We start from the raw sequence: 27469 nt of genomic DNA, 5'->3' as shown, positions 1-27469 counted from the left end.
ATACAGGGAGTTGGAAGCTCCAGCTCCCTGCAGCCTGCCACTACTCAGACATCTCCATGGGCCATAAGACTGGTGTAAGAGGAGGGCTCGCTCCGGGGCCAGGCCCTATCACATCCTCAACATCTAGAGGCCCCATCCAACAGCTCCCCATCTGGGCCAGCGGGGGCTGGAGTAACTCATTTCTCAGTCTTGGGGGCTTTTGTAAAAATACTGACTGCCCCAGGCATAGGAAGGAGATACCCCAAATGCTCCAGGTTTCCAGAAACTGGTGGTAACTGGAGCCCTGGTGGTGTATTGGATAAGAGCTACAGCTGCTAACCAAAAGGTTCGCAGTACGAACCCACCAGCCACTCCTTGAAAACCCTATGGGGCAGTTCTAGTCTGTCCTACAGGGTTGCTGTGAGTTAGAATTGACTCGACAGCAATGGGATTTTTTGGAGGATGGTACCTGGATGTGGAGGAAGGGCAGTGATAGGCCCTCGGGTAAGCCCAGTGGGGCTGGGGGTACTGACCCAGGGGCAGAGCACCCAGTGTGAGGCTTCCAGAGAGGTGGGGGAGGGCGCAGGCCTTTACGACTCTGTTGGCTTCTTGTTGGTCTTGTTCAAGAGCTTCTTGAGGTTGGAAGACATGAAGTAAGGCCTCTCGGCCGAGCCATCATTCCGCTCCAGGTCCTCCACTGCAGAGAGAGGCCCCAGAGCAGATGGTGTGAGGGGGGGCCCACGGACAGGGGCCTCAGGGGTGGGTGAATGAGGGCCAGAGAAGCCTTAGAGGGTTAGGAAGCAAGACACACAAGGACCAGAAAGGGGTAGACTGTTGAAGCCTTGGGAATGGGGCATACACACTTTCCCCACACTCTTGGGCACAGCAGCCCCCACATGCACCCCGGTCTACAGTGAGGAAGTGAAGAGGCTTGCCCGGCCCCCACTCCTGGGAACGTGGGGCCCAAGCAGCCTTTCTTCACGCGACTTCCTCCCGCTTCCCCTCCTCCGCACTCCCCTTCAACAGGATGTCTCTCAGCTCAGGCGACATGAAGTAGGGTCGCTCCTGAGAGCCGTCATTCCTTTCCAGGTCCTCACCTGGGCTCCCCCCAGGAACCAGCCGGGGGGGAAATGGGGTGGTCAGGAAGGAAGGGAAAGGAGGCAGGGGGAGAACGGGGAAGCCAGCAGGCATGGAGGAGAGGAGAAAAAGAAAGAAAGAAAAAAAAAAAAAAAGACAGACAGATGGAGAGACCAGAGTTAGTGGCAGCCACAGATCCCCCCAACAAAGCCAGAAACTCCAAAGCCGGGGCCCGGGGCAAAGTGTTCCAGATGCAGCCTGGGGCAGGGGGCAATAGGATGGAGCAGCTGCCAGCACAGGGAGGAAGCCGAGAAGGCATGTCAGTCCCCAGGGAAGCTGGGGGCAAAGGGCAGTTAATGTGTGGCCCCGTCTGAAGGGGGATGCTAAACCCAGAGGGGAAAAGGGAGCCAGGGCCCAGCAATGGTCGGGATAAGGGGTCACTTACAGAAGCAGAGGAACAGCGTGTCCACACACATCCCATAGACGCTGAAGAAGCCGTGGGCAATCAAGTAAGAGCCGACGATCACCGTCTAACCAAACGGAGAACTGCTTAAGCCCCAGCACCTAGCACAGTCCCCACCCACCACATCCCCCTAGACCACAGCATGTTACTGTCTTGCTGACAGCGCTCCTGTGAGCCCACTGGCAATTAAAATAGCATCCCAACTCTTCACCCCTGCCGGCAGGGCCCCGCCGTTCACACAACACCCCTTGCTCTCTTCCACCCCAGGGCCTTTGCATGTGCTGTTGCCCTGACTTAGCTGAGTCTACCCCAACTTGTTGTTCTGCTTTCAACTCAAACATCCACTCCTCAGGTCCCACCTCCTTCAGGAAGCTGTCTCTTGATGCCTAGACCAGTCAGGTCCTTGTTTTATACTCTCTTAGCACTGTGTGTCCCTCCTCCAAAGTCTTCCTCTGGTTGCAATTTTATGCATGTTTAGGGCATTACAAGAGGAGCCCTGGTGGTGCAGTGGTTAAGCATTTGGCTGCTAACCAAAAGGTGGGTGGTTTGAACCCACCAGCCACACCACGGAAGAAGGATGTGGCAATCTGCTTCCATAAAGATTTACAGCCTTGGAAACCATATGCTGCAGTTCTACTCTGTTTTACATGGTCGCAATGAGTTGGAATTGACTCGATGGCAATGGGTTGGGTTTTGGGCATTACAGGTTTAATGCCCACATCCCCGTTAGACTCTGTCCTGTTTACTGCTATATTCCTAGCGATCTGGAGGCCCCCAGGGCCTTGGATGGCGCCTGATAGACATTTGTGGACCGAAGTAAGTGGCCCTGAGAGAGATTAAGTAACTTGTCCAAAGTTTCTCCTCTTAGGACTGACAAACAGAAACTTAGATAAAAATCTAGGTCACCAGGATCTGAAGCCTGGACTCAGAATGCTGTACTGCTTTTAGGGTGAAGACCCAAACCCTCCACAGCCCTGTCACCTCCCTGCCCTTATCTAGGCCCCTCACTCGCTCCACAGGAATCACACTGTCCTGCACAGTCCCACCTCAGGTCCTCTGTACTTGCTGCTTGCTCTACTTCCATACTGTCTCCATTTCCTTCAGCTCTCAGCTCTAATATCACTTCCACAGTGAGGCTGTCTGTGCTCCCAGGCTGGCTAAGCTCCTCCACCACACATCTAACCCAAAAAAACCCCATTGCCGTAGAGTCGATTCTGACTCCTAACTGAATGGCACGGAGTAGAACCACCCCATTGGATTTCCAAGGCTGTAAATCTTTATGGAAGCAGAATACCATATCTTTCTCTTGTGGAGTGGCTGGTGAGTTCGAACCACTCACCTTTCAGTTAGCAACCGAGTTCTTTAGCCACTGAGCCACCAAGGCTCTTAACACATCTAACAGTTTTCTGAAATTGTCCCCTGTGGCACGTAGCAGTCTGCAATCACACGTTCACCAATTTTATTTGATTGTCTGTTTCCCACTAGACAGTAACTCCCTAGAGGAAGCTCTCTTCCTAGCACCTGGTACACAGTAAACCAACAAACCAGGTGCCATCAAGTTGACTCTGACTCATGCTGACCCCATGTGTGTCAGAACTGAACTGTGCTCCATAGGGTTTTCAATGGCTGATTCTTGGCAGCAGAGGACGAAGCCTTTCTTCCCAGGCACCTCTGGGTGGACTCAAACCTCCAACCTTTCAGTTAGCAGCTGAGTGCGTTAAACATTTGCACCTACCAGGGGCTCCTGGTACACAGTAGGTGCTCAATAAATGTTTGCAGACTGAATAAATAATCAATCCACCACTTCTGACCCCCATCCACATCTGTCCAGTCAAAGGAGGCCAAGCAAGTCCCAACAGTTCCTTCCCCCTGGGTCCCCACATGTGCCAAAGGCCCATACCAGTATAGGGACCCAGTAATAATGAAGGGGTGGTGCTGTGTCCTGGACGATTCTGATACGGTGGGTGAAGAAGAAAAAAGCCAGGATCCCTGGAGAGAGGGGAGAAACCAAGGTGGTTGAGGGTTCTGGCTAAAGGAAGTAACCCTCCCCAAAAACCAAGGGGGAAATAGCCATCACAGAAAGAGGAGATGTGGGGGCCCAACAGCAGCTCGTGGGTCATCCCCAACAGGCTCCCACACCCTGGGTGTGCCACACTCACCCACACTACCCACGACCAGAAGTTTGCCTAACAGGAAGAGAAAGTCAGTGACTTTGTCCAGGACAGCCACTCTGCAGGGGGACAGTGAGGGACAAGTGTGAATGTTGGCTCAGGAAGGGAGGGACAGAGGAGGGAGAAGGGAGGGAGGAAGGAGGAAGGAGAAGAGAGGGAGGGAGGAGGGAGGGGGAAGGAGGGAGGAGGGGAGGAGAGAGGGAGGGAAGAGGAGGGGGGAGAAGAAGGAAGGAGGCATCAAGAGGAAAGCATCTTCCCTGACCTGATGATGTTTCTCATGAGCAGGAAGAAGGCGTTCCTGGCCGAGGTGCAGAAGTTGGTGCCATAGATGGCGATCTGGAGGAGGGGTGGGAGGGTAGGATCAGGCCTCCTGGGTAGGGCTGGGGGTTCCACCCACCCACCAGGAGGCCACAGGCTCCAGTCGGGGTCCCAGCCCCACTCACCATGATGTAGGCATTCCTGTTGAGGAATTTGATGAACTTCTCTAGGCACCAGAAGCAGCATTTGAGACAGGTCAGGAGGAACTTGGCAAACCTGTTCTGTGCAGCTGGGAGAGGAGGGAAGGATGCAGAGGTGAGAGGGGCCGCCCAGCCCGGAAGGAATCTCACGGCTCAGTCAGCCACGCCTGCCATAGCCTAGGACTTCCAGAGACTGGGAGAGGAGACAAAATCCAGGACCCTTGGGGCCCTGCCCCCCCAGGCAGGAACCAGCCAGGCCCAGGCCCCTCAGCCCTGCCCCCCCATGAGGACTCTCCCTCCAGGCCTTTCAGCCCAGCCTCCCTGACAGGAACCAGTCATGACCCACACCGTTCCCTGGCCCCGCCTCCCAAGCAGAAACCAATCCTTGCCACCTTCCTTAGCCCAGCCTCAAAATAGGGCCAATCCCAGCACCACAGGCCCCTGTCTCCAAAGAAGAAACCAGTTTTAGCCACGTCCTACCGGATGCTGTTGATTCCTACTCATAAAGAGTCTGTAGGACTGAGTAGAACTGCCCCATAGGGTTCCCAAGGAGCAGCTGGTGGATTCGAACTGCTGACCTTTTGGTTAGCTGCCGAGCTCTTAACCACACCACGCCCTCCTGAGCACCAACAAATTCCAGCCCGACTCTCTAACCATTAAAAAAATCCAAACCCATTTATAGCGACCCTATGACCCAGCTGCCAAAGAACTAATCCTGGTCTGCCCCTGAGCCCCGGCCCCCACAACAGGAGCCAATGCCAGCGGTTAGTGGGCCGCACCTTTCAGGCGGTGGTCTAGGTACTCAAGGATCACTCGGATGATCTGCACAATGGCTAGGATGAGGGAGCCAAAGGCCAGCGAGCCTGTGTGGTACCTGTACGCAGAGGAGGTGGTCAGTGGCCCCGTCAGGCCTTCCTACACTGTGCCCCCAACCCCAAGTCACCGGCAACCCCACCTGAGTGCCCGGCCGAAGGCAGAGAAGAGCGGGAAGGCAGGCATGTCATCGGGCTTGCGCAGGGCCCAGTAGTAGGAGGCGAAGGCACCAGCTAGTGTGACCTGGCCCAGCGCCAGCACGAAGTTGGCCAGCCAGAAGAACATGAAGGCATTGAAGATCTGCAGGCCCAGCAGCGCCCGGTGGTAGCCAGACTCGCCACCATAGAAGGCGAACTGGCACCGGGCACCCGGGCACAGGTGGGATGCATTAGAGGAGGGGAAGGTCTGTGGGAGAGACGCAGAACCTCGGTGAGGTCGAGGGGATTCCAACTAATACTGACACTACAGGACAGAGCAGAACTGCCCCATAGGGTTTCCAAAGCTGTAAACTTTATAGAAGCAGACTGCCATATCTTTCTCCCATGGAGCAGCTGGGTGTTTAATCACTAAGCAGCAGGCCAGAGGCCAGGCAAGCCATGGGGTAGAACAGGGGTCATGGGTATCAATACAAAGGCCACCAAAGAGTTAAGCCAAGGAATTGGGGCTTCAGGATAGGCACTTGTGAGAGGTTCTAGAAGACCAGTGATCACCTGCAGTCCTTGAAGTAGGAGAAGCTATCCTGAGAATCAGGTTGGGGCATGAGTCAATGGGGTGGCCACGTGTGCAGGACAGGAGGGGCAGAGACTAATGTGAGAGCCCCATGGACAGCATGGGAATTGTGAGGTCAGGCTGGGAGATGTGAAGGGCAAGGAAGTGATTCTAGAAGCAAGGACTGGCCATTGTGGGGGTCAAGAGAGGGGTGTGGGGGCCAGAAATGAAGTCAAAGGGAAAACAGATGGGTAGTTCAACACTCTGGGTAGGACAGCCTGCCAAGTTGCAGAAAGGAAGTCATCTTGCCCTGAGAAGTTACTAGGGCCAGTGATGGGGTCTCTTCCCCTCCATGCCCCTGACGTTCAGCACACGGTGGACAGCAAGTGCCGAGTGTTTGTTGAATGATCTCTAAGTGGGGGTGAGAGGTTTAAAATTGTCTGGGGCTGCTGGGACAATGTCCCTCTGGCCCGTGACACCCACCTCAGGGTTGCAGGTTTTCCCAGCAACTGGGCAGGCGGTGTCATTAAAGATCTTGTAGACAGCTTCGTTGGAAGTGGATAGGAAGCTGGAAGCTCATTAAGGAACCCAAGGTCAAGGATTAGAGACCCCGGGGGTACGTGGGGAAAGGATCCATTCCCCCACCAGGTTCTGGCCCTGTCCCCAAACTGTGGGCCACATCCAGGCAAGTCTGGCCCCTAGGCATCCCCAGGGTCTGGTGGCGGATACACGGCAGTGCAGGCCCAGTAGGCGATGCAAAGACACAACAGCAAGAAGGTGACCAGCGGGTACAGCATGGAGCACATGACGTATCCTACAGCCCTGGGGAGGTGCAGAGACACAGGCGTCAGGGCGCAAGCAGACCTGGGGATGACCCCAACCAGACTCCCCAACCCCACAGCCCCCACCTGCTGGCTTCCTTGATGAGCGCAATGGCGATGAGTATTCTCTTTCGTAAAAAGATAAGCAGCAAGATAATAATGACCTCAAGGACGCTCAGAATGATCACTGCAGGGGGTAGAGAGTGGCTGAGCCGGCTATTCTCCTGGGGTCCCCCACTCCCTTTCAGGCCTCCTGGCAGGCAGCCATGGTGGGCTGGGACTCACTGAAGGCCATCCAGGTCTGCCTCAAGTGCAGATACACGCGGAAGTCCGTTTGGAAGCCGAGGTCCAAGAGGGAGACGTCGGAGCCGGCCTCACCACGCAGTCGGGAGTACTCCATGTAGCAGTGGAATATTCCTGTGCACAGGGACCACGATGCAAAGACTGACCTCAGCCCACCAGCTCCTCTCCCAACCTTGCAAACTAGGTACCAAAACCCAAAAACCTGTTGCCGTTGAGTCGATTCAGACTCATAGCAACCCTACAGGACAGAGCCAAACCAGCCCATAGAGTTCCCAAGGCTGTGACTTTTATGGAGGAAGACTGCCAAATCTTTCTCCTGTGAAGCAGCTGGTGGGTTCAAATCGCTGACCTTTTGGTGAGCAGCCAAGCACTTAACCACTGTACCACCAGGGCTCCTTCGAAAGTAAGTACAACCATCCCTATTTTATAGATGCAAAAACCCAGGTTGGGGAGAGGGTGCTGCTGTTGTTTACTCCTGCCTCAGGGCCTTTGCACCTGTTCTCTCTACCTGATACATTCTCTCTCCATGGCTGGATCTCTCACATCCTTAGTCTCTGTTCAGATGTCACCTTCTCGTGAAACTTTCTTGAGCTCCCATACCCGTTTAAAACCATATGCTTCCATGCTTTGTATTCTTATCCCCTTCCCTGCTTCAATGTCCTAGTGATTCTCCTGGTTTATTTGTTTCTCGTCCATTTACCCCATACCCCTCAGGAATATAAGCTCTAGGAGAGTAAGGATTTGTCCTGATTTGTTCACTGCTGCACGACTAGGGTCTCAAAAGTGGCCAGGACACAGTAGGTACTCAATAATAGAATTCTCATTTGCGGATTCTGTGTTTGCAAATTCGCCTACTCACTATAATTCATTTTCAACCCCAAAATCAATGCTCATGGCACTTTCACATCATTCACTGACACGCACCAAGTGGTGAAAAATTTGAGTCACTCGACATGCGTGTTACGAGCTGAGGTCAAACAAAGCCACAGTCTGCCTTCTTGTTTCAGCTCTCAAGACTATAAACAAGCGGCCTTTTCACGGTCGATATTTTGTGCCAGTTTTTCTGTACTTTTGTGCTTTCTACTGGTGATTTTTGCTGTTTAAAATGGCCCCAGGCATAGTGCTGAAGTATTTTCTAGTGTTCAAAGTACAAGAAGGCTGTGATGAAAATACACGAGTTAATAAGCTGCATTCAGGCCTGAACTATAATGCCGTTGGCTCTGAGGTCAACGCTAGTAAATCAACAATATATATTCAATAAGGCGCCTTTAAACAAAAATACACTTAAAACAAGGTTACGTATTATCAGTTGCTGAAATTGTGACCAGAAGCTTTGTAGGAACCTAACCTTATAATTTCACTGTTAAGAACTGCAATTGTGTCTCCCTAAAATAAGTGTTGAAATTCTACCCTTTGTGCCTATAAATACGACCTGGTTTGAAAATAGGGGTTTTCTTGATATGTAAACGATGTTATACCAGAGTAGCGTGGTTCCTAAACCTAATCACTTCTGAGTTGAAAAAAAGAGTGGAATAGACACAGAGACACACGGGGAAGACAGACACTAAGGCCCTCCCGGAACTACTGACAAGGAAGGCTCTCTCCCTATAGCTCACCCTGAATTCAGACTTCTAGCCTCCTGAACTGTGAGAAAATAAACTCCTGTTTTTGAAAGCCAGCCACTTGCGTATTTTTTCTTACAGCAGCTCTAAGTTAACTGAGACATTCCCCTAGAAGCATTGGTTCAGTAGTTGCTAATTCAGCGTTCCCCGAGACTTTATAGAATGTGTTGTTGAGCACCGTTGAGTTGGTTCTGACTCACAGCAACCCTGAGTACAACAGAAGAAAACATTTCCCAGTCCTGTGCCATCCTCCCAATCATTGCTATGTTTCAGCCCATTGGTGCAGCCACTGTGTCCATCCAACTCGTTGAGGGTCTTCCTCTTTTTCAATGACCCTCTACCTTACCAAGCATGGTGTCTTTCTCCAGGGACTGGTCCCTCCTGATACCATGTCCAAAGTATGTTATAGAACATAATTACTGTGAATGACAATCAACTGTACACGTCTGATCAATGAATGAATGACTGAATGAATAAAAAGGTATCAAGTGTCAATCAGGATGCTGTGTGGCCTCAGGCCTCCCTCTGACCACTTTGCTACCCTTAACAATGATTCCTGGTATAGGGGGCGTGGGTATTGGCCTTCAGTGGGGAAGCATTAGGGATTTTCAGCATTCGCCCTAAGCTCTTTGTAGAATAAAATTATAAAATACTTCTAAAGAAAAAACCAATCAAGTCACCCAAAATGCCAGCAGTTAGTTAGAAACCACCAGTAACATAAATATTTTGGTCTCTGTGCTCTCAGATTTTGTTGCCTATCAGGTATTTTTCCTCCTGGGAAATTTAAATAAAAAATGGAAGTACGAAGTCCTGTGTTTGGGCATTGTTTGTCGGTTCCATGGGCCTGAGCTAAACAGGGTCCTCCTATTCTCTCGTCCTCACTCTATCTCATTCACATGAGCCTCCCAAGCAGTAAATACTAATTATCTGCACTTTATAGAGCAAGAAATTGAGGCACAGGGAGGTTGAGTCACTTGCCCAAGGTCAAAGCGAGAAAGTGGCAGGGGTTTGAATCCCAGTTTACTCCTGTCAGACTATGTATCCTTAACCACTGTGCTAAGTAGCCTGCTTGAGGATGCCTTTTGCTGTCAGTAAAACACAGATCCAGGCCCTCGTACGGAAGGCTGCAGAGAGCCTCACTGCAGCCCTACGCTGGTGCTGATTTAACTCATCCTCCCTCAGTGGACGTAAACAACACTGAGATGAACATCTTCACAAATACTCCTAGTAAAAGATGGAGAATGCCTGGTGATTTAGGATAAAATTCTTGATGGGCCATTGACAGGTCAAAAGTCACAGGCATTTCGCAGACCCTGGGCACGGAGGGGACAAGGAAAAGGGAGCCTCACCATAGCCCAGCACCAGAATCACCATGACGATCATCACCCAGACCATAATGCCAGCCAAAAAGCGCAGCAGGACAATGAACAGGAGGCTCATCACCATGGCAATGACTAGGCCTCTGGGGGACAAAATGGGAGTGTAAGTAGACCTCACCCCTCACCAGCCTCAGATGGGCCAACATGGGGAAAGATGCCTTCCTTCCCGACTTACATGACAATCCAGTACCAGGAGACAGTATAATCTTCGAATATCCGCATGGCCAGCTGCCGTGCCTCCAGGATGCCATTGGCCTTCCTGGGGAGAAGGCAGACAAGGATCAGGCCAGACCTTGCTCCATGATCGGGTCAGCCCTAGGGTATGCCCTGTCCCCCCCCAGGAGAGCGCAACCCAGGTGTGGTGGGTGGCAATGCTCACTTGGCGCCCTCCACCAGATCCGTGATGTTTTTTCGATGGCCGTGCCCATCCTCATAGGTTGTCTCGTTGCCCACCATAAGGACTCCCTTGCGGGCATGGATGGCTGGGAAGCATCGCTGGGCCACTAGAGGGAGTGGGGGATGGGACCAGTGAGGCTGAGCCCCTGCAGCCCCTCCTCAAGCCCCACTGAGCACATGGGACCCTAGACTCACAAGGCTTGCTGGGGATGAGGACGGCAGGGCAGTCACCATCCCGAAGCACCTCGGCCACACCCTGCCAAGAGAAGAAAAAAAAATAAAACCAAACCCATTGCCATTGGACTCACAGAGCCCCTACAGGAGAGAGAACTGCCCTGTAGGATTTCCAAGGTTATAATCTTTATAGAAGCAGACTGCTACAACTTTCTCCTGCGGAGCAGCTGGTATGTTTGAGCCTCGACCTTTCAGCTAGCAGCCGAGGACTTTAACCATTGCGCCACCTGGGCTCCTCCGCCAAGAGAGAGGGAGGGGATTAATCCCCAGGCTAGCGCCAGCCCACATACCCCTATCTGGGCACCAGGACAGCCTCCTGCTCACCTTAGTATTCTGGAAGCCAGGCACACAGAACTGCTTGTAGTACCCAAAATCCCGGGAGGCATGGGCGTTCAGGAAGGTGAGGTAGCGGTCAGGGCATTTCTCCACACAGATCTGGGGACAGAAAGAAGAGAATTGATGGGGGTCAGAACAGACACCTGATCCCCACTCAGAACCAAGATTCCGCCCCGTGTTTACTGGGGAGAGCGGGAGGGCTGGGGGAGAAGCCAGTACTATGGGAGGGAAAGGGAGCTGGTGACACAAAGGGAAGGTAGGCAACCAGGAAGGGAGGAGGAACAGGTTACCTGTGGGGTGGGACACTGGAATTCCAGCAGGACCAGGGGGCTGGCACACTTCACAATGTTGAAATAAAACAGGTAGGGTTTGTCCCTGGAGTTGAGGAAGCGGTATAGAAACTGTCAAGATTTTCTCAACCACGCTATATAAAATACCTTCATGAAAATAATAACAACGTAACTAGCAGCAGCAGCAACAACTCCATGCAGGCTTGCTCATCTAATCATCACAATGGCCTCATGAGGTGGAACTGTTCTGATCCTTATTCTAGAGATGAGGAAACTCAGGCCCAGAGATGTTGAGACTCTTGCCCCAGGTCACACAGGCAGGGAGTGTTGGAGCCTGGATTGAACTCACTGTTACCTCATCTGTTCATCACCCCCCAAATCAGATCCGGTGCTGTCTCACCTAGGCATCCCTCCCCTAAAATATGAGCTGCCTGACGACAGGATACTCAACGTGGTGAGTCCCCAAGGCCCAGCAGGGGCTGGGCACAGTGAGAATTTTGTAAATATTTGTCAACTGGACTTATGGATGAATTGATGGCTGGGTAGAGGTGAGGGGAAGCCTAGAACCCTCTTTCGTGTTCTGGAAACCCTCCTGCCCACACCTCTCCATCCCCACCAATCCCCAAGGAGCCAGACTCACGCGTTTTTCGTGCCCTTCTGCCCGCAGAACTCGCCTCGGCTATCAGTGGGGTAGATCACCTTTCGAGGGTCCCCATGGGTCCAGGCTGTGGAGGGATCCAGGGCCACTGAGGTGCCTCTACTATTCAGCACCAGCCCCAGCCCTGCCCCAGAGGCTGTGGCTGCCCCTTTCCACTCTGGAACCCTAAGTTCGCTCCCCTCCACTCACCTATGATACCCACAGCCACGTAGCCTACAATGGCCAGGAGGAGGGCCACACAGCAAATGATGTCGGTGCAGCCCCTGAGGAGCAGAGGGGCAGTGTCAGGGCAGAAGCCTTGGTGCTGGGTATCATGGGCCCATCCTGCCCCACACATATACCTGCATCCATGCATTGTCTGGACACGTTCCTGGGTGGCACAAATGCCATGCCAAAGGGCATGTACATTTTCAATTTTGACAACTAATGCTACACTGTACTCCTAGGAAGATGGGCAATGTTCAGTACTTTTGACTCAGAGTGCCCATTTCCCCACATCTCCACCAGCACTAGGTATTAATGTTTTTAAACTTTTAAACTATTTTATTACCAAAAGATTAAATATAAACATGGTAAAAACTAAAACCGTACAGAAGTGTATACAATAAAGCAATGCCTCTCTGCACAGTTCCTCTCCTTGCATGTAATTTTTAATGATTTCTTGTGAGTCCTTTGGGATATTTATTAGGTGTGATTATAATACCCTCACTGTTCTGTGTCTTGCTTTTTCCACTTAATATATTTAGAGAGATCTACGTCACTATGTAGAAGAGTTCTTGTATTTTTTAAAAGCCGAGGAGCCCTGGTGGCGCAGTGGTTAACCACTTGGCTGCCAACCAAAAAGTGGGCAGTTTGAACCCAACAGCTGCTAAAGATGTGGCAGTGTGCTTCCAAAGATTCAAACCTAAAAAACCAAACCCATTCAGACTCACAGTGACTCTACAGAACAGGACAGAACTGCCCCATAGCGTTTCCAAGGCTATAATTTTTACGGCAGCAGACTGCCACATCTTTCTCCCACAGAGCAGCTGAGCTCTTAACCACTGTGCCACCAGGACTCCTTCCATAAAGACTACATACAGCCTTGGGAACCCTAAGAGGGGCAGCTCTACTCTGTCGTATAGGGTCACTATGAGTTAGAACCGACTCGACAGCAACAGATCATAATATAACCTAAGGATGAACTGTAATTTATCTAGCTAGTTTTTAAGGATAGACATTCACATTGTTGATTTTTGCTATTTTCAAAAACGCAGCAATAGCGAATATTACTGTCCACATGTGCAAGGTTTACCGGGAGAATTTTTTGCCTAGAATTTAAATTACTGGAACAAAAAGATGTACATCAAAAATTTTCACGACAAATCGAAATTTGAGAAGGGGAGAGTGTTGACACATTGCAGGGTTGGCAACCAGTGTCCCAAAATAATTTGTGTATTAATTGTCTAATGAGAAACTACTTTGCTCTGTGAACCTTCACCTAAAGCACAATTAAAGTTTTTTTTTTTCATGGTATTTCCAAATTCCCTCCAAAAAAGACTACACCAATTAGTTTCACAAGCAGAGTACGTTAATTATTTTTAATCTTCACTAATCTGTGCTAGGGAAATCATATTTTGTCATTGTTTTATTACATTCCCTCATTTTTTAGTGAGGTTGAGTATCTCTCCCTAAGTTCACTGTCTCCAGTATTTCTTGCTTTATAAATTATCTGTTCCAATCTCTCACCGATTTTAAAAATTCATTTATAAGATTTCTTTGTATCTTAAAGAAAGAAAATTAGTCCTTTCATCAAGTTGCAAAGATTCATCAGCAGTTTGCTGGAAAACAGATGGGGTGGGTGTGAGAAAACAGGTTGCGGGGGAGTTATCAGCAGCCCTCCCTCCCCTCAGGAATCCCAGAGCCCTTACCTGTTATAAATGGGTCCTTTGAAGGTGGGATCATACTTCTGTGGTGTTCCTGAAAAGCAACAAGATTGAGCTGGGTGGGCCAGGAGAGCTGGATTAAGAAGGGGCTGGGAGACCCCCCCCTCCAGGCGACTTTATCCAAGCCAGAGCAGGCCAGGGTAGGGGGAAGAGTCCTTAATTGTTGCTAACACTCCTGTTTATCACCTGAGGGCCACCCGCTGGGGAGGAGGAGGGGGCTGGGATGGTGGCCACCAAGCCAGAGAGGAAGGTTTGAGGCGGGATCTTGGAGAGAAGGCTCAGGAAGGAGTCCTGGGGAGAGGACCACAGGGAGAGGCCCTTCCTGCGAGGGGTAGGGTGTCTGCAGGGACCTCTGAGAGGCAGCTCCGAGGTGAAGCTGGGGTGAGCAGGATTCTCGAAGAGACCTGCAACTCCACTCCCCTACCCCAGCCACCTCTGGGTCCTCCCAGCCCACTTGTGGGTCCTCCCAGCCCTCTCCAGGTGTCCCGGCCCCACTGGGAAGGAGGCGAGGCCCCGCTCTAGGAAAAGGCCGAGCCTAGCGGGCGCTTCCTACCATGCTTCCCGTAGTAGTGCTCCGGCTCGCCCCCCATGACTGCGGGCGCCCTGCCCGCGGCGCCCGCCTGCTCTGCGCCCTCTCCGCCTCGGGTCTGGAGGCGCTAGCGTCTGAGGGAGGCACCGACCGACAGGCTGGTGATGGCTCCTCCCAGCTCAGAGCCAGGCAGGGCGGCCCAAACCGGTCGGACCGGCCCGAGCTGAGCGCTGCCAAGGGACAGCCGGAGGGAGGGCGGAGTGGGCCTTGAGGCGGCAGCTGCTCCCACCACTCACGCCAGGGCCCAATTTAGCTCTCCCCGCCCCCTCCCGGCCCTCCCCCTCCCCCAGGGAAATGCTGTGACAACACGCAGATCCGTCTTCCCCGCCACACCGCCTAGAACACCTCCCAACCCTGGGAGGAGGCCTAATATTGCCCCATTCTCCAGGTCTGGAAACTGAGGCACGGTGTGGAAAATCACTACCTCTGAGCTTCACTACTGGCAGATGGCCAGGTCCAAACAACCAACTGTAGAGTTGGTGAGGCTGAAAACCCTCAAACTAGTGGATGAGTGGTTATTTTGACCTCTCTCTTTTAAAAAGTAATTGCCAACAGGTAAACATTAGGGGACTCCACATAAAAATCCACATCTATGGTCTTGAAAATGGGCCTGGCAGTCCTGCCTGGCCACCCCATGCCACATCCCTGTCTCGCACTACCTTGTCTGGTACCTTTGTGGCGCCCAAGGAAACCCAGGCTTGCCAGCCCTGCACACACTCCCAATAATTAAGGCCAAAGTGATTATTCTGCAGAACAAGTATTTACTGAGTGCTTACTAAGTGCAGGCCCTGGGCCGGGCACCAGGTATAGTGATGAGCAAGAGATCCAATCATTGCCTTTGTGGAGCCCATATCCTACTCTGTGCCGCTGGGTTCAAATGCTCCTTCTGCCCCATCTGAGCCAGAGGACACAGGATAGCACTTTACCCTCTCTGAGCCTCAGTATCCTCAACTGCAAAATGGAGCTAAAGTATAAAACCTAAACTGGCCCCGAAGATCAGGCACAGGATACGCTACCAGGGGCATATAGTTTACAGGGTTTGCAGTTGGCAAGGAAAGTGCCGTATTGTCAGTGCGGGAGTGTTCAGTTGATGAGGGGGTGTGGGGATATAGCCAGCATGTGGTGTATAGTCAGGATAGCATTATACAGTCCGTGTGGAGGGGTAAAGTCCATCTGCAATGAACAATTGCCAAAGGGTGTTTAATCAATGTGGAGTGAGGTATCCAGTTGGTATGGGGTCATACCACCAATGCAGAGTATACAATCAGCACAGGGCATACAGTCAGCTGGTTGTACCCGCCATGCCTACTGCACAGCCCCACACAGAATGAATGCCTCACACCAACTATATACCTTCACGCCAACCACGCACCCCCATGCTGACTGTATACGCTCACATCTTGTGCCTGGTCTCACTAGTCTTTCGAGTCCCAGTAGTCGCAATAGTCTTTTGAGGACAGTTGTATACTTTACTATAGAGTTGCCTGTCCAGTTAGCATGACATTATACAGTCAGTTGGTGGGGTGTTCAGCCAGCAGAAGTGTACATTCAATGTGGGGTATACACTCATCACGGGGTTATACAGCCAGCATGGTCAATACACAGTTGGTGCTCAATAATTGTACTTGCTGCCTCAGATTCAAGCACTGCCCAGGTAGGGCTCTGAAAACTAACTCAACTTGTTCCCAGAGAGATGCCTTTCTCCCCCACCCCTCGGTGGCCTGCAGCCAAGGAGGCCCCGCCTGAACCCTGGGCCACAGACTTCAGCAAACAGGCCAGGCCCAAGGCTCTAAGCCATGCCCTGGGGTGACCAGGACTCCCAAATAGACCCTGTGGTTCCGCAGTCCCTGCCAGCCTAAAGGCCTGCTGGTCCCACCCTACCCAGTCCACACAGTGGAGGGGAGAGCAGGCCCTGAGTCTCTACATTCAGCCCTTTCGGGACACTTATGCAGACTCGGGGCTTGGATCACCAACTTCACAATGACTTCCCCAATAAATGTGAAATTTCCAGTTAGCTGGGGAAGAGTAAATCTTCAGCCAGTAGCCCTCACTGTGCATTTGGAAGAAAATAAACTTAACACACAGCAAAATAAATACCCCTAGGATTAATCATGTAACTATATAAAACCCCAAACTATTACAAGCATGAAGGAAACTAGATAAGAGATGAGAATGGTAAGGCAGATGGGAGGAGAGATAAGGGAACACCAGAAGTTTCCTGTGCCGACTGCAATGGCAGCCAGACTGGCAGAGTCAGGACATGCCACGTAAGAATGGCTGGTGCTAATGAGGAGAGCTCACCCCTTTCAGGCCCTGGCTCAATGCTCTCTCCCCACAGTGGAGGTCACATCACCAACCCATTGTACAGCCAAGGAAACTGAAGCTCAAGGGAAGGAAGCGGCTTGTGGCTGATTTCCACTCTAGGTTTAATAGGTAAGTGGGAGCCACTGAAGGTATTTGAACAGTGGCATGAGAGGGCCAGGATGAGGAAAGGCAATCACGTGGGGGGAATCTCAAACAACTCTCTCCAGGAAAGAGAGCTGAGTCTGGGAGTTTGGGGGCTGCAAATGGGACAGCTGGGCCATGTCTGTGCGGTGTGAACTTGAATAAGGATGCAGAGAGGGGTACCTGGCCTAGGCTTGGCTCAGAGCCTGGCCTTGTGGGTGCTCAGGAAATACAGCGGGAACACTGGTATTGTCATCTGATGGGTTCCATTAGCTTTCATTATGAGTTAGTGGAGTAGGGATGGAGGGTGTGGTATGGCGAATATTAATGGCTCCTGCTAAGTGAGTCTAGTCCAAGCCCTGCAGGTCGGAAACTTGAAACTTCCTGAATCTTTGCAACAACGTTGCAAGATAGTAACAGGAAAAGTACTGACAGCCCCCATTTCCTTGACCCTTTGTCATATACCAGTCATCTTCTAAAATGTTACATGGTAATGGTTTACCTCATTTCACCCTTATAGCTTGGTGAGGTTGATCCTACTATCCCCATTTGACAGATGTGGAAACTGAGGCCCAGGGAGGAAAAGTAACATGTCCATGGCCAAACAGCTGGTGAGCAGCAGAGCCTAAGCCTACAGATCCTGAGTCAGTGTCTGTATTGGTCTCCTATTGCTACCGTAACAAATTGCCCTGAGCTCAGTGGCTTATAACAATACAAATTTATTATCTTATAGTTCTGGAGGTCAGAAGTCCAAAGTCAGTCTCACTGGGCTAAAGTCAAGGTATCAGCAGAGCTGTGTTCCTTCTGGAGGCTCTGAGGGAACAACGTGTTCCCTCGCCTGTTGCAGCCTCCTGAGGCTGTCTATATTCCTTGGCTCGTGGCCTTCCTCCACCTTCAAAGCCAGCAATTCCATCACTTCAACCTCTGTTTCCATCTTCCCATTTTCTCTGACTCTCCTGCCTCCCTCTTTCACTTATATGGATCCCTGTGATTACATTAATGTCCCTAGGTGGTGCTAATGGTTTGCATTGAACTATTAACCTAAGGGTTGGGGTTCAAACTCTCCTAGCAGTGCCATGGAAGAAAGGCCTGGTGATCTGCTTCCTTAAAGATCACAGCCAGTACCATTATTGAACATTTTGATCAAAGAGTCTATAGAAGAATCTTTGATCAAAAGGGGAAAATGCAGAAGAGAATTTCAATTACTCACGGAATCCAGACTTTCTAGAACCATGGAGGCTGGATGAACCCCTGAAACTACTGCCCTGAGATAAACTTTAAACCTTAAACCACAAATATCCCCTGAAGTCTTCTTAAAACCAAACAATACTTTAGCTTAACTAGTAAAAAAAAAAGTCTGCCTGGAGCATTATGTTCTCTTGAGAACTATCTATATGGGATCTTAAGTAAATCTCTTTTGTCTTAACTATGTGTCTTAACTAAATCTCTTTTGAGATATACAAGAGTAGATTAAACTAGTAAGAGCAAACAAGTAGAGATGGGGGAAGATAGTCGCCAAGCCACATGAAGATAACCAAGGAGCCAAAGAATAGAAGATGAGAAGAGACAAGAACCTTCCTTCCTTCAGAGCTGACAAAAGACAGAAAGCCTTCCCCTAGAGCCAGTGCCCTAAATTCAGACTTCTAGCCTCCTAAACTGTGAGAAAATAAATTTGTTTGTTAAAACCACCCACTTGTGGTATTTCTGTTACAGCAGCACTAGGTAACTAAGACAGCACGTAAGGTAATATCCAGAGGTTCCAGGGATTAGGTAAAATGTGGGCATCTTTGAGGGACTATTATTCTGCCTACCCGTGTCTTAACCATCGAGGTCAGTGGTTGCCAAACTGCCCCTGTGTCAAATCTAGCCCACTGCCTGTTTTTATATGGCCCATGAGCTAAGAATGGCCCTCACACTTTTAAATGGTTGAAAAACATCAAAAAAAGAATAATATTTTGGGATGTGAAAATTATGTAAAATTCAAATTCCAGCGTACATAAATAAAGTTTTATTGGAGCACAGCCATGCTCATTTGTGTTCATACTGTCTATGGCTGCATTCACGCTACAACAGGAGAGATGAGTAGCTGCAATAGAGGCTATGTGTGGTGAGATATTTACTCTCTGGCCCTTTACAGAAGTTTGCTGGTCCCAGTCCCTAGGCCATAAAAAGGCATGTGCTGAGCCAGCTCTGTGCCAACACCTTTGTTACACACTCTCCTGTACCAACCCAGAATGATGACATTCATTTCCTACAACATGGGTGGGGAAATCGAGGCACTGAGAGGTCCCACAGCCTGGAAGCAGGGGCATCACACTGAGCCGGGCTCCCGTCCTTGCTGGATGATGCTGGGCAAGCCTTTTCCTTCTCCTGGGCTCCATTTTCCTGTCTGGAAAATGGACTTAATCCTTGCATTTCCTTCATAGGTGTTTTTAGGACTTGATGTTCAAAAACCACTTAGCACAGGCCTGTGGTACACAGCTTTAACAAACACTAACCATGGATGGGATTCCCCCGTACATCGCAGACTGAAGCTGCCTGCTCAGACCACACAGCTGGGAGAGCGCACCGGGAATCAAACCAAGGCCCCTTTGGCTCCCGCCCAGGCCTGTTCTTTGGCAGACGCCAGGAGAGACAGAGCTGAAGACACTGTAATGGCGGAGGAAAAGCACGGGGAAGCTAGGCATTAGACCAGGCCAGAGTGGGGGAGGTGGCTCTTAGGTTCTATCCTTGCTGGGCATGAGGGCTGGTCTACACAGAGCAGTGGGTGTGGGAGATAAGGGAACAGTCACAATGTGATGCTGGTGCCAGGACATAGAGTACTTCCCAGCCTCCACGGCTTCCAGGCACTGGCCAAGTACCCAAAGGCTGTGGCGGCCCCAGGCTCGCCCACATAGCCAGCCCAGCAGTCCCTGCCTTCCCAGAAGTCTGCGCCTGGAGAATGGGCATCCCAGTTCCCCAGACAAGTCCTTTTTGACAGAGGCCTGGGGGCAGCATGTGGGTGAGGAAGCTGGACATGACATTACCAGTCACAATGCTACCAGCAAAGACAGAGTGCCTAATCAGACACTTTACTTCTAGGAACTCATTTAATCTCATGACGATGTTCTGAGGGTAGATGGCACAATGAAGAAACTGAGGGACAGAGATGCTTAATGCCTTGCCTGAGGTCACACAGTCAGTGGAAGCTAGGCTTTGAACCCTGCTCCTGATACCATGCTCTGGCACTTGGTTGCCATTCAGTAGATTCCAACCCATACCGACCTTATAGACAGAGTAGAACTGCCCCCATAGAGTTTCCTGGGCTGTAATCTTCACAGAAAGGAGCCCTGGTGGCACAACAGTTGCTGCTAAGCGCTCGGCTGCTAACCAAAAAGTTGGCGGTTGGAACCCACCTAGTAGTGGCTCTGTAGGAGAAAGACCCGGCAATCTGCTCCTATAAAGATTACAGCCTAGAAAGCCTTAGGGGGCAGTTCTACTCTGCCACATGGGGGCGCTATGAGTCAGACTGCCTCAATGGCACCCAACAACAGCAAAGAAGCTTTATGGAAGCAGACCGCTATATCTTTCTCCCGCAGAGAAAAATTGGTGAGTTCGAAACACCAACCTTTCAGTTGGCAGTGAGTGCTTAACCACTGCAACACCAGGGATCCTTAAGCTACATGATAAAACAAAACCCACAGCCCTGGAGTCAGTTGTGAGCCCTGGGCTAAGTGCTGCACCCACATCAGTCTACTGAACCCGTGAGGTAGGCCCAAGCCAGAGCCACTACTGTTACTAACTCCATTTCATGGATGGAGAAAATAAGGCTCAGGAATATGAAAGGTAACAGACAATACAGAGCTAGGAAGGGTGGGTCTGGAATGTCAACAGAGCCCATGGTGGGTTCTGGAAGCTGGCTGAGTCAGAATCCTGTGGGCAGTCCACCCTAGCTCCAGCCACCATCATGGTACCCCTTGCCTAGTGCAGTTGCCTCTGCCTTGGTCTCTTGGCTTCTGCAGTTGCACCCTAAAGAAATCAGAAGGAACTTGCTGAACAACTGAGGCAGGCCCCATCCCTCCTATGCTCAGAACTCTCAATGGCTCCCATCTCTGTCAGAATAGAAGTCCAAGTCCTGCCTGCAGCCCACAAAACCCTGCTTAATCTGCCCCGTCCCCTCTCTGATCTCAACTCCTCCCACTCTCCCCGTCCCCCAAAGGGCTCCTCAAACACCAGACCAGCTCTCACCTCCGGGGCCTTTGCACTGGCTGTGTCTTCAGCTGGAACCAGCTGGCTCCCTACTTGTTCTCCAGTGACCTTCTCAGGATGACCTTCTCGATCCCTTGATTTTTAATTTTAAACCTGTCTTCAGGTCCTATAGATCACTCCCATCCCCCTTCCCTGCTTCATTTTCCTCCTGAGCCCTTATCTGACGTTCTAAGTATTCCCCCCCACCACCCCAATTCATCTTATTTCTTATCTCTCTCTAGAATGTCAACTCCTGGAGGGCAAATTTTGTTCTATTTACTGTTGTGTCTCCAGGGCCTAGAACAGAACCTGACACAGGGCACTTTGCTCAATAAATGTCTGTTGAAGGAAATTATGAATGAACTGATCTGTATTAAGCAACCTGTATGCTTATCAAGGAATCCTGGTGCCTCGGTGCTTAAGAGTTTGGCTGCTAACCAAAAGGTCAGCAGTTTGAATGTAATCAAACCCACCAGCTGCTCTGCAGGAGAACAGACCTGGCAATCTGCTCATGTAAAGATTACAGCCTATGGAACTCTATGGAGCAGTTCTACTCTATTTTGTAGGGTTGCTGAGACAGAATCCACTTGGTCACAAGGGGTTTGGGGTTTTATACTTTTCAAGTTCAAAAACTTCAACCAGAATAAGCCTTGAAACAGGGAAAAATCACTCTCCCTCTGACCCCTGGCCCAGAGCTTCATTTCCTCTCCCTGGGGACAGTTCCTCTGCCTGGTTTCCCTTTTCTCCTTCCAGGCGCTCTTAACAATATATTTACACAAAGAGATTTCTAGCTATTTATGCCACACCCCTAGTTTTATTTCGCTGTTCCCTCCAGCTTATATTATTAAACATTGTTTCCCTAGAGCAAAGTTAGACCTACTTCATCTTTTCCATGGCTACATAACACTCCACTGTGGGAACACTGTATTTTTTGTTGTTGTTGAGAATACACACAGCAAAAACATACACCAATCCACACACAATTCCACATGTACAGTTCAGCAACACTGACCACATTAAGTTGTGCAACCATTCTCAACCCTCCTTTTCTGGGTTGTTCCTCTGCCATTAACATAAACTTACTGTCTCCTAAAGTCCCTACCTAATCTTGCGAGTTGCTGTTTTCAGTTTGATCCTATAGAGATAGTTCTTAAAAAGCCCGTAATGCTCAAGGCAGGCATTCTTTACTAGTTAAGCCAAACTACTGTTTGGTTTTAAGAAGACTTCAGGGGATACTTTTTGGTTTGAGTTCTGAAGATTATCTCAGGGCAATAGTTTCAGGAGTTCATCCAGCCCCCACAGCTCCAGACATCTGAATTCCACGCGTATTTGCAATTTTGTTCTTCATTTTCCTTCTTTTGGTCAGAATTCTTCCACAGAGTCTTTGATCAAAATGAAACAGTATCATTCTTCATTAAACCAGCCTGGGAAGCATTGGAAAGATACAGATGCCACATGTATACATAGAGATTCAGTAGGCAAAGGTCTGGAAGGAGACTTAGCTGTGTTACCTCTGGGGTGAAAGCAGCCAAAGAAGGCTATGTGGAGGGTTCTTTCACATGGAAGGCCAGACATGTCCATGTAGTTGAAGGCTTATTTTTAGTTTTCAGTCCCCCTTTCCCACTGAGAATATACAGTATTACTTTTGTTATGAAAGAGTTTAAAATCTTATTTTAAAATAACCCTCCCTTTGGGAATTGACTGGGAAGGGGCACAAGGGAACTCTCTAGGGGTAATGGGAATGTTCTAGTCCAGGGGTCTGTAGTCTTTTACCGTGAAGGGCCAGATAGTACAGGTTTTAGGCGTTATGGTCCCCATTGGTCTTTTTTTCTTTTGTGCTACAAATTTTAATTGAAAACATTTAACAGTTTATTCAATGAATTAAAAGACTTTGAGAGTTAAATTGGACTACCATTTATGAGGCATTTATTCTTTATATTTATGTAGACTTGAAAGAACCGTTGCAGACTTGTGTTTTCTGTTCTTCACTTCTGAGCAAGTTTATGAAGAGAGGGCCTGAAGTATTTATAAATCAAAACCCAACTGGGTTAGAACTGAAATATAAAGAGAACTCTATCTACACACAGCTGTGCCATAAGACCCTAGGTGGTTTCTAACTCATGTTTCAGGTAGGAAAGCAATTTAGCTCATTCACACCGAGACAAAAGCAGGTGTTATAGTAAAGCTGAACCACAAAAGCTCCAATTATTTTTAGCATGCCTCTTGATTTTACCATCCCCTGGTTTCTTGCCTTCTGCTCCTGAACCTTGAACAGGTAACCACTTGTAGGGGTGCTCTCGATAGATGGGCCAGGGAGTAAGTGTCAGCAAACACCAAAAAGCAAATCCAGCTAGAACGATATAGACAGTGCATCTGAACTGTTCAGCCACGTACCCACAGATAAATCCAACTATTGCAGAAAAAAAGCATAATTCCATGAAACATCTGTTTAGCTAGCTTCCGGCCTTGTAATTCATTCGTGTGGGCAGCAAGCCCAGATGCTCTAATACGACTGCCTGAGAGGACAGGCGGCAGACCACAGGCTGCAGGTCCATGGGCCACAGTTTGCCAAGCCCTGTTCTATATCTCGGTTGGGGTTAGTGGTTGCATAGGTCTATATATTTGACAAAACTCATCAACCTGTACTCCTAAAATCTGTGCTTTTTTTGGATATGCAAATCATTCTTTAATTAAAAATTAATATACTACTAAAATAATACTAACAGCACCTCCTTGGGCACAGTAGGCTTCTGGGGTGCCGGTAATGTTCTTTTTTCCTGATTTGGATGCTGATTACGTGGGTGTGTTTACCTCGTGAAAACTCCTTGAGCCTTGTACACTTAGGATCTGTGCCCTTTTATGTATGTGCGTTTCTGCAATACGAAGTCTGTAATACCCTCCCCTTGATTGGTTAGGGATCTCTGGTGGCACAAGCAGTTAAGCACTCGACTACTTCCAAAAGTCTGGTATTTTGAACCCACCCAGAAGTATCTCGGAAGAAAGGCCTGGTGATCTGCTTTGAAAAGGTAACACCCTTGAAAATTCTATGGAATGCAGTTCTATTCTGCACACATGGATTACCATGAGTTGGAATGGACTCAGCGGCCACTGGTTTTTTTGGTGGGTTTTGATTGGTTAAATATAAGATGGTCCACGCACAATGCACTACTTTATGTAACTGTCAAACAAGGTTGAGGAAAGCTTTCCAGGCGCTGACATAAAAAAAGCAATGTGTAGAGCAAACACCTTTTCATTCAACAAGTATTTGTTGAACACCTTCTGTGTGCCAGGCACTCTGAGTACACCTTCTAACAAAACAGACATGCATTCCTGCCCTCATGAAGCTAGCATTCTAGTGATTTGCTCCCATTTTCGTAAAGGAAAAAAAGCCACTAAATAAAGAACCTGTATACAATTGCTTGACAAAGCCGAAAGCCTATACCTCTACAATGAAGCACAAAATATTGTAACATTGGTGAAACTGGAAGAAGGAGACTTTTCAAAATGAAACTATCTTTTGTATTTTGAACTATGTGAACATATTATCTCTCTCAAGGAAAAACAAAAAAACAAACCAAAACACACACACACACACACAAAGTTACAATTACATAAATACTCTTATATATATATATATAAAATCTTTTGGTTAGCAGCCAAGCTGTTAACCACTGTGCCACCAGGGCTCCATATATATATATATATATATATATATATATATATATATATACACACACACACAAACCCACTGTCGTGGAGTCAATTCCAATTCATAACCACCTTGTAGGACAGAGCAGAACTGTCCCATATGGTTTCCAAGGCTGTAAATCTTAACAGAAGCAGACTGCCACATCTTTCTCCCATGGAGTGGCCGGTGGGTTTGAACTGCCTACCTTTTGGCTGGCAGCTGAGCTCTTAACCACTGCACCACCAAGGTACTATATATATGTTTTATCAGATACCAGGGCCCCAGTGCAGGCTGAATTAGACTCACTGGGGAACTGGATCAGGAAATCTGCTTTTTCAAACCAATACCACTACTTGGTTTCCAATTTTTTTTCTCTTAGGATCCTTTTCCATGCTGCTCATGCCAACGGTGGGCTGGGGAGGGTGGCACTGCCCATTGCTGACATCCGCCAGGGCCAGGAGCCATTTCTGGGCTTCCCTCAGAGCTGCCAAATTCCTCTAGATATGGTCTCCACTGAGGAGGGAGCTTCCTGCTGTGCCCAGCCCAGCCCAGCCCAGCCCAAGTTTATGCTTGCCAGAGAGGCTGCCTCTCCATCAGATCGCAGAAAATCCATATTCCCAATATCACCAACCCCAGGCCTCCTGAGCACATAGAGCTTGCCAGACACTGTGCAAAATGTTTCCCACCAGTGAGTGTGGTCTATCAAGTCTCATAGATGAGACTATGAGTCTCAGAGGTCACCTGACTCACCCAGGGCCACACAGCTTCTAAGTGTCAGAGCAAGGATTTGAGCCTAGGTCTGTCTGATGTCACTCCCTACATTCATGGTGGCCAACAGGGTGGGATTGGGGTATGAAGGAAAAATATGTGAGCCACTCTTGCACATCATTTCCATAGGAAAGCGCCCCAATATTTGGCAGGGACTTCACCAGGCGCCCTGGGAGGGCCCGGGTTTTTGGTTCTGGAAAGAAAGAATTATTTACAACCTAAGCTAGACCCCAACGGCAAGGAGTCAAGTGAAGTGGCCTGTTTGGAGGTTGTTAGGGCCTGGTTGCAGGACTCAGCTGAAGTCTCTGCCTCGGGCTCTGCTGGGCCTCATAAAGAAATAATTAAGCAACTGTGTGGCTTGTTTGCTGTTCCCTCTCCCCATGGCAGACTCAACCTCCAGCCTTAGTTCTAAAATAATCCATGATGATTCTCCATCACACACCATGTCCTGTTCTTTCTTTGCAACACTCATAACAACCTAAAATTATATATTTATTCCCTGGCCACTCCATGGGGGCATGGATTTTCCTGGTTCATTTGCCTCTGCGTTCCCAGTGTCTAGACTCCCACCTGTAGGGTGCTCAATAGATCCTTGTTGATTGAATGTGTTCCCAACACCTGGCACAAGGTCAGGCACAGAGGTCCCCTATCTCCGGCGTGGGCCTGGCTGAGCCTGGGAGGGTTTGCTCAGTCCCACCCATCGCTGGCTCCCATTGGCCAAATTCAAGGCTGGGTGAATCACATCATTGTCCACTCTGCCCTCCACCCCCATCTCAGCTGGGCCTCAGGGACACCAAAGACCCCTCAGCTGCTGCCCACAGGCAGGCAGTGCCTGGCTAGGACCCAGGCTGAGATTCCCAGATCGGAGACAGCCAACCACACCCAGTGGACACACTGCACAGGAAGAAGCCACAGAGTCTGCGGCCTTAATTGAAAACCAAGGGCAAGGGGGGTCCCCCAGGAGGTCTGGGCTGGCAGCTTCAAGCCCAGAGAGGAGTGGCTGGGAGGCTGCCAGGCCCAGTGCCTCCAGCTTGGCTGGGCTGGGCTGGGCAGGGCTGGGCTGGGCAGGGCAGGGCAGGGAAGATCCCAGCCTCCTCCATCTCTATCTCTCAAGAGCTTCCTGAGGGCTTAGCCCCTGGGGGGAAGGGTGGTTCTCACATATTTTGTTTTTCTTGGTTATTTTTGTGCGGTTTCCGGCCCCCTCCCCAATGCCCTGAGATCTCACAGTTTCCAGGAAGTTCCTGTCACACGAAAGGGGCGGCTGGGCGCCTTCACCACAGGGCAATGTAACATGGGGCTTGGGCTCCGAACAGCCCCGGGAACCCAAAATAGAGAAGAGAAAGAGGAAAACTGAGGACCACACCCCCGTGGGAACGCAAAAAAAAGCAGAGAGGAGAGCGGGTGGGTGTGTGTGGGGGCACATCCCGAGCCCATTCCCCGGACAAAGTGGCAAAGCTCTCCCTCCGGGGTCCTCGGGAGGGTGTTCCAGGCCCCGGGGCCCAACGAAGTGGGAGGCAAGCATCCCCAGACCCTCGCACAGAGTGGGGAAAGTTTGTCAGTTGCTTCTGGCTTCCTTCCTGTCCCTTTCACCGGAGACGCCATTGTCTCTGCCCTTCCCAAACGCCCAGCAAACCCAGCTGGCTCCCACCCGCCATTATGTCCACCTAGTCTTGCCTCAGTTTCCCTATTCGCCCAAATGCCCAGGACGGCTACTTCTAAAGGGATGCGGGCTGCAGGAAGAAGTGGGCAAAAGGGACTGGAAGAGGAGGGGGATTTGGGGAGGTCTGGGCTCTCTTCCGACTCCCAGTCGCCGTGCCTCCCCTCCCCCGCCCGCTATCTGAGCCGCCCAGATAACGGGACCTCCCGGGCGGAGCATGCGCCCTGCGCCCGGCCCATCAGAGCGCAGGGCGATTCGGCCGGGAGCAAGGGGCGTGGGGGATCCCCTGTGCAGCCGGGTGTTTAAGGTCTCAGATGTCACCTTTCCCCAGGGCCCTCCAACTCAGCAAAGGCGGCCTCGAGCCAGAAGCAATTCCTACCGTAGGCTCCGTCCTTCCGCTCGTCCTCCATGGCCAGGGCGGGCGGGAGGGGAGTCCGAGCCGGTGCGACCCCAGCCCGGGCC

The 27469-nt window shown here is 50.2% G+C and overlaps 1 protein-coding gene and 1 pseudogene across 4 annotated transcripts; both read right to left on the bottom strand.

The window, feature by feature from the left end:
* Positions 1-204: 204 nt before the first annotated feature.
* On the bottom strand, positions 205-27469 carry SLC44A2 (solute carrier family 44 member 2 (CTL2 blood group)). 4 transcript variants are annotated; one of them, XM_010593355.3, is made up of 22 exons: positions 27387-27469; positions 13619-13667; positions 11898-11971; positions 11691-11775; positions 11051-11135; positions 10749-10859; positions 10386-10446; positions 10174-10297; positions 9970-10053; positions 9765-9877; positions 6776-6907; positions 6578-6677; positions 6399-6491; positions 6153-6237; positions 5104-5366; positions 4928-5022; positions 4134-4237; positions 3953-4026; positions 3679-3749; positions 3420-3508; positions 1502-1586; positions 205-676 (listed from the first exon to the last, which is right to left on the bottom strand). In XM_010593355.3, exons 1-22 carry the CDS (start codon positions 27415-27417, stop codon positions 570-572), a joined length of 2115 nt encoding a protein of 704 aa, XP_010591657.2. In that variant the 5' UTR covers positions 27418-27469; the 3' UTR covers positions 205-569. The 4 variants fall into 4 exon arrangements, with proteins under 4 accessions (XP_010591657.2, XP_023408202.1, XP_064136735.1 ...); XM_064280665.1 differs by lacking the exon at positions 205-676 and adding an exon at positions 696-1076; XM_023552434.2 differs by lacking the exon at positions 3679-3749.
* LOC135230661 (signal peptidase complex subunit 1-like) lies at positions 14507-27380 on the bottom strand (annotated as a pseudogene).

The sequence above is a fragment of the Loxodonta africana genome, chromosome 3 (genome assembly GCF_030014295.1).
Source record: "Loxodonta africana isolate mLoxAfr1 chromosome 3, mLoxAfr1.hap2, whole genome shotgun sequence".
Lineage (NCBI taxonomy): Eukaryota > Metazoa > Chordata > Mammalia > Proboscidea > Elephantidae > Loxodonta > Loxodonta africana.
Note: the sequence above shows the minus strand (reverse complement) of the source record. Positions and strands in the feature narration are given on the sequence as shown.